The sequence below is a fragment of the Dendronephthya gigantea genome, unplaced genomic scaffold (assembly GCF_004324835.1).
Source record: "Dendronephthya gigantea isolate DGI-Jeju-01 unplaced genomic scaffold, DenGig_1.0 000082F, whole genome shotgun sequence".
Classification (NCBI taxonomy): domain Eukaryota; kingdom Metazoa; phylum Cnidaria; class Anthozoa; order Malacalcyonacea; family Nephtheidae; genus Dendronephthya; species Dendronephthya gigantea.
Genome location: NW_021163092.1, coordinates 348,563 through 355,489, shown reverse-complemented (window position 1 = coordinate 355,489; position 6,927 = coordinate 348,563). Strand labels below are relative to the sequence as shown.

The 6,927-nt window shown below is 38.3% G+C and overlaps 2 protein-coding genes across 2 annotated transcripts; both read left to right on the top strand.

The window, feature by feature from the left end:
• Window positions 1-711: 711 nt before the first annotated feature.
• On the top strand, window positions 712-2,149 carry LOC114532917. Its single transcript, XM_028554503.1, has 2 exons — window positions 712-1,260; window positions 1,764-2,149. Exons 1-2 carry the CDS (start codon window positions 712-714, stop codon window positions 2,049-2,051), a joined length of 837 nt encoding a protein of 278 aa, XP_028410304.1. The 3' UTR covers window positions 2,052-2,149.
• A 2,191-nt stretch (window positions 2,150-4,340) lies between these two features.
• LOC114532958 lies at window positions 4,341-5,974 on the top strand. The gene is made up of 3 exons (XM_028554546.1): window positions 4,341-4,372; window positions 4,931-5,487; window positions 5,633-5,974. The coding sequence occupies exons 2-3, from the start codon at window positions 4,939-4,941 to the stop codon at window positions 5,909-5,911; spliced, it is 828 nt and encodes a 275-aa protein (XP_028410347.1). The 5' UTR covers window positions 4,341-4,372; window positions 4,931-4,938; the 3' UTR covers window positions 5,912-5,974.
• Window positions 5,975-6,927: the final 953 nt, after the last annotated feature.

Genomic DNA, 6,927 nt, shown 5'->3' with positions numbered 1-6,927 from the left:
AATGTTAAATTAAATTAATTGGTCTTTACTTATAGTGAAAATTATTGAATGACCGAAGGATAGCGTTATTAATACGACTTTATTATAGAACAATAAATAATTTCATTAGCATACAATTGGATTTACATTTAATTCCCTCAATCCTTATTTTATTTTTGTGCCTCTTGCACAAATTATATGAACCGCTCAATTTTCATTCATGACTCGCAAATGTGTAATTTTAACTCTGGAGCACTTGCAGCTTTTGTAAAGTGTCTCAAATGCCCTTTGTTTTAAGAGAAGCGGCAAGCTGGTACAATACAACAACACATCGTGTACTCAGTAGTTCAGATGTTGTGTACCCAAGCTGACGCAATATAGCTTGTTGGCAAACTTTGCTAATTTTACACGTCTTCATTATTGAGCAAGACAATTAATGCAGAGGGGCTATATAAAAAACGATTATATTGAGCACTGCTAAATTCTTCATCACAACCTCCAAGCAGAAGGACTAAACATTAAATTAGGTAAGAAAACATTTAACTGAATTGTATAGAACTCTATTAATTTTTTTGTAGAAAAAGGTATAAATATTTGTAGAATAGAGACATATCACCGGAATGTGATTGTCAATTTTTTTGTTCTGCCTTTGATTTTTCTTCAAACATGTTTGATCAAAGTACTTTTATGCAACTATTAAATGAGACAGATTTGATTTTTCTAGGGGAGAGAATGTTTTCGCCCGTCATCGTTACAGCTATATTCTTAGCGGTTTTCCCCGCTTCAATTCGTGGTCATGGCATGATGATGGACCCGGTAAATCGTGCGAGTCGTTGGCGCAAAGGTTACGGAGGTCCAAGAGAATACACCGACAACGAACTGTGGTGCGGTGGTAGAAACGTACAATGGGGGAAACACAAGGGTAAGTGTGGTATTTGTGGCGACGAATATGGGATCGCGAACCCCAAGTTTCAATATCCTGGTCCATTTGCAAAAAATGCGCCGATTGTGAGAAGCTACCAGGAAGGTCAACAAATTCAGGTTAAAATCAAAATCACCGCAAATCATTTGGGTTCCTTCAAGTTTCGCGTCGCCCCAATGACACAACAGCCGATCACGCAAAGCGATTTGAACAAGATCTTGCTGAGAATGCCTGATGGAAAGTCGGAGTGGAAATTGCCTCCTGGAAGCGGGGTCTACACTATCACCCTGCAGCTGCCCAGGGGATTGACATGTGAACACTGCGTGATGCAGTGGTGGTGGAGCACTGCCAATAATTGGGTATGTAATCACTTCGCCGTTAAACCTGAGTAAAATAAGAAACAAATTTGTCAATGATTTCTCAGGTGTTGTAGATATGACACGTGAGGGCGACAATTTGGGCCCAAAATTATACTAGCTGTCAGTTAAAGGAACACACAAATGACAACGATGCATCTGAAAAAATTATTTTGTGGATGAAAGTACACCTCGTGCATTTTCAGCAATGCATTTCGCCACGATCTGCAATTCAATTGTATTTTATCTTTTGGGCATTTGATGAAGATATGCAATATTTTTACTGCCATATATGCAACATTTTTTATTTATGAGAGAATACTGCTTTCATTGTTATAAGGTCAGCAGAATTATCAGCCTTCAAAATTATTCGACGTGACTTCGGCGGAAAGTGGTATAATTGGCTATATAGGAAAAAGTAAAAAAATTCCGGCCGTTTTCAGATATGAGACGCGCTGCTCAATGCATTTAAATAAACGTTTATTTCATTCCTACTTACTGCACAGGTAAATGACAAACCAGAATCCTTTGTGAATTGTGCTGATATTGCGATCCTTCCTCGTGGGGGAAAACCACGACCCACCGCAAAACCCAGGCCAACTCGCCCCCCAAAGCCCACCAGAAGACCGCGTCCCACGATGCGACCTCGGCCTACACGGCCTACCAGACCTACCAGACCTGCAGGAAAGAATTGCCATGCTTTACCCAACGATCCCCGACCTGCCATGGACAACTGGTGTCGGTTAAATTGTGCCCGTGGTTACTGCCCGGCAAGCCTTTGCATATGTGACTAGGTGTAGCTCAAACATTAATAAATGTGAATAATGTTGAAAAAAATCATTAGTAAATGTATAATGAAATAGCAAAAATTATATTATCTCCTTCACTCGAACTTATATATTGACGTTCAAAAAGGAATTTAGGTTCACGGGAGCCTAAACGGGAGATCTTTTTTAAATAATGAATTAAGACGCCTGTTCTGGCGTTAACGCCGCGGCGTGCCGCAATTACCCCAATTAAATCTATACCTAAGCGAACAGCATCAAAAGAATGGTTTATTTGTTCCTCTTGGAGGAATTGCCGTATAATGCGAGCGAAATCAAATCGCGCATCGAAAATTTAGTCAAAGTTTTCGAGCTGTGCACCACAACTCTTGGGAGAAAAAACTGTGACGTAGATAAATACGGTCACATACACTTTTCAAATACTAGTATATTTCGCACCAAAACACACGTACGACGAACGAAAAATAATAAAAAAACAAGCAAAATCAAAATAAAACCTAGGCGAATTTTCAACTCCGTCGCTGACGCCGGAGTAATAAACTGGTTTTGAAATTGTAACCATGAATTTTAACTACATGATAACTATAGGAATTGAATCGTTTCTCGTCCATTGTTGCCTCCCATGTTTTGGTATATATATAGCTCAAAGAAATTCTTATAGATTTTACATACATTGAGGCTGATATCCCCAACGAATGCATAAAAAAAAACTAATTACTCTAAACTAATGGCATTTACATAGGACTGGTTGAAGACGTGGAAAACGTTATGACATTTGCTCAATGTTCAAACTGATATTGCGAGTACATCATGTCAGTATATCAACGCTTCCCACCTTGAAAAAATACAAATCTCCTTTAATGTAAATATGCGTTGCAATGTTTCTTTTCTTTCCAACAAGAGAATGCGTGATTGGACTCTCTCTTGGTTGGACTAATAGCAGGGGTTAGTTGCCCGTTTCTACAAGTTAGAGATCAAACAGTTGAGTTTTTCGTACGCCCCTCCTTTTCCCCGAATTTCAATATGCGTGCATTCAAAGAAAGGTTTTGTGCCAAATTAGATGTGACGTCGCTTGTCAAATGCTTGTCAAATTGTAACGACGTCACATTTTACCATTGTGGTATAGCAATAAAATTATCATGTTAGATTACCGATCCTTCTTTGTTTGTACGTAAAGAATCTGAACAATGAGTAAATTATATTAATTTTGTTGTATAAAACTTTGCTATACGAGTAAAATCGGTTTTACTCGCACGTTGAACTATAGCTGCATAGATTTCAAAAAAGCCGTAAAAAAAGCCGAAGCATAAATAAGTTGGAAGAGCACGATGGAGTTAGATCAGTACTACTTTATTTAAAACAATAGAAATGAGATTTTATTTTTTGGCCTTAATTTAACCGATTATATAACTGTGATACTTGTATATATAAATTTTGACGACGTTAACACATAACACTGGATTTTCTCGCCACCACATCTTCGTTATCCTTTCTGAAACAAAATCTTCAATGCCTACACGCGTACAAAATTTGACCTGTTCCGGTGGCAATGGCAATTACTTATATAAACGGGCTTTATCCTACATGGTAGCTACATAAAATTGTTGTCCGAATGAAGAGAAGTGTTTTGTTAAGTCATCTTTTGTCTCCATTGCTGTACAGTTTATACACAGTTAAACACATGCACTCGCATCGCGAGGTCTCGTAGGCAATTATCAATTCCACACATGCGCAAACAGGAACGGTACATTATCTTTCGTTTTTCACAAGATCAGATTTATCGAATAATGCAAGGGTTTGATAGCGCATGCATGCATGACGTATGATGCTCTTAATATGCATTTTAGTAACTAGACAACGAGTAAATACAAAATAACAACCCACTATTGCTTGCTCATTTACACTTTCGTCTATCTTGAATTGATATTCGGAAGGATGTCTTTTTTGGGAATTTGTTTTGTTTCTTTTAATCATCATTGGTTCCCATGCAAGGAGGGAAATGAATTTGAACTATTTGAAACTCTCTCAAACACTGTTCAAATTTGTCCCTGTGTGATTGCTTAGCCTGCACAATTATTCATGATTCGTTTCAAATACAAGTATTTCGCCTGCTCGCTGTCTTAACAAAAACGGCAAGCTATTAAATTACAGCTGGACATCGCGTGTATTCAGCAGTTCAGATGTGTGGACATAATCTGACGAAATATATACTGTTGGAAAACTTCATTCAGTCATTTTACGTTTTATAAGACAAGCAAGAAGTCTTTATATTGGGAGTATATCTTAGGTGCTCACTTTGCTATCACAACAGCGTGGAAGGATCAAATCAGGTAAGAAAATTATGGAAATTGGTGATAGGTAGAAGAATTTATCATAATACGATTGTCAAAAATTGTTTTGCATGCAGAAATTCAGATCATGTAAGAAGAAGTTAATCATTGTTGCTTTATAATAATTCTTGTTATAATTGCATTATATTATAATATAATAGTATACTATCATAAAGTCTAAGCATATTAACGTACGTGTGTACTGAAATTTTTACAGAAATGATAGAATTTCAGCTTTATTAAACGGACTTTTGTATAATCATTTGCCATAATATTAATCACCTGTTTTTACACCTTAAACGCCACGTTTGGGTAGCTATAGTTGATGAAATAGTTCTAGAACACTTCGCTTTATCTAAATCAAATGATGGTCAAAAGTCATGACCGTTTATTACTATTATTTTATATTATATTCCATTATTTTGTAACTATAATCTTCGCAGTTTCACCCATGCAAGATAACTGTGGTATTGGGTTTTATTCCTTTTGCCTTGATTAAGATTTATGTTTATGTATAAAATAGCTGGAATCATGTATTGAAATTTCCGATCTTTCTAGGAACGACAATGTATTTATCTGTCATCATCATAGCAATATTTGCAGCGGTGTTTCCCGCGTCGGTTCGTGGCCATGGTATGATGATGGACCCAGTGAATCGCGCGAGTCGTTGGCGCAAAGGTTACGGAGGTCCAAAAGAATACACTGACAACCAACTGAGCTGCGGTGGTAGAAACGTACAATGGGGGAAACACAAGGGCAAATGTGGCGTTTGTGGGGACGAATATGGGATCGCTAACCCCAAGTTCCATTATCCCGGGGAGTTCGCAAAAAATGCGCCGATTGTGAGAAGCTACCAGGAAGGTCAAAAGATTGAGGTTAAAATAAGAATCACGACAAATCATTTGGGTTATTTCACATTTCGTCTCGCCCCATTGGCACAACAGCCCATCACGCAAAACGAGTTAAACAAGATCTTGCTGAGAATGCCCGATGGAAACGCGGAGTGGAAATTGCCCCGAGGAAACGGGGTCTACACTATCACCCTGCAGCTGCCCAAGGGAGTGACATGTGATCACTGCGTGATGCAGTGGTGGTGGAGCACTGGTAATAATTGGGTATGTAATCACTGCGCTTTTGGCTTGCGTTTGAACATATTCCATTGCGCATGCGCATGCTACTGACACGAGAGCTTTTAACCACTTAAATGATGACTGGATGTTATCTAAATCCATCCCAAGTAATCTCATTTTTTCTCTAAAGGTAAACGACAAACCAGAATCCTTTGTAAATTGTGCTGATATTGCCATCCTCCCTCATGGGGGAAAACCCCAACCTACCCGAAACCCCAGGCCAACCCAGCGCCCAAAACCCACCAGAGGACCACCCTCCACAATGCGACCTCGACCCCCACGCCCTACCAACCCAGCAGGAAAGAATTGCCATGCCTTACCTAACAACCCGCGACCAAACATGGACAACTGGTGTCGTTTAAATTGCGCTCTTGGTAATTGTCCAGCAAGTCTTTGTATATGTGACTAGAATGTAGATCTAACGTCATCAGATGCCAGTGATTAAAATTATTAAATGTGTATTAAAGAGCAAAATTAATATTTTGTACTTTGCGCACACGAATTTTGCTGACATAGATTGAGAGGCAATGGAAGCCTTTCTTGCTTAGGTTATTGCTGGAAGTAACCGTGTTTGGGGTTTCAATATAAGCACACGTGTTGAATAGCGCACTGTCCAGCTCTAAGTGTGAGATCAGCGACGCTATTTTTTTACAAGTAAGCGCGGTTATGTTTCAGTAATTATTTTTCCGCTGCGCTTCCCCCCTCCTGGGACAATCAACTAGTAGAACTTCGCGGTTATATGCCGAAAATGGGTTTAATCGGCCACTTAAAAACACTGGCACATTTTATTTTATCGACAGTTTTGTACACTCAGCGAAAAGAACTTTCAACAAATTACATATTTCCTCGAGAGAGTTGCTACGGAGAGAATCAGTATTTAAATTAATAAACACACACAACTGCCAAAAGTGTTCAAGTTTGAATGAACACATTTAGCTTTTCTCACGATGATGTTTTAAGGGTAGTTATGGAACATAAAAAGCAATATTTTTTAGAATCAACAGACCATTTGAAAAATAAATTCAGTCTTAAATTGAAGACAGTCGCCATTTCAAGGTCTTGCGCTTACGGTTTTGAAAAAAAAGTACCGAAAAAATGGCGGCATATTCAACATCGTGGGAAAGGGTATTTAATTTGGAAGTGCAACGTTTTTGACAAGTGAGGCAAGGATGTCCTTTAAATTAAATGCCCGACTCTCATCTTTTTGTAATATTTTACTCACTATAAACAACGTCGCAAATGACCAATATTTTGGTAAACTGAAGGAGTCTTTTTTACTTTGTTGCCGAAGTAAACAAGATTTTGTTGGTTATGATTTTAGATCTTTCTAGACGAGTGAAATCACTGTTCATGTAGACCAAAATTAGAGTGAGATCTCTTTGTTATTTTCTACCACGAATCATCCCACTTAAATCCTGCATATAT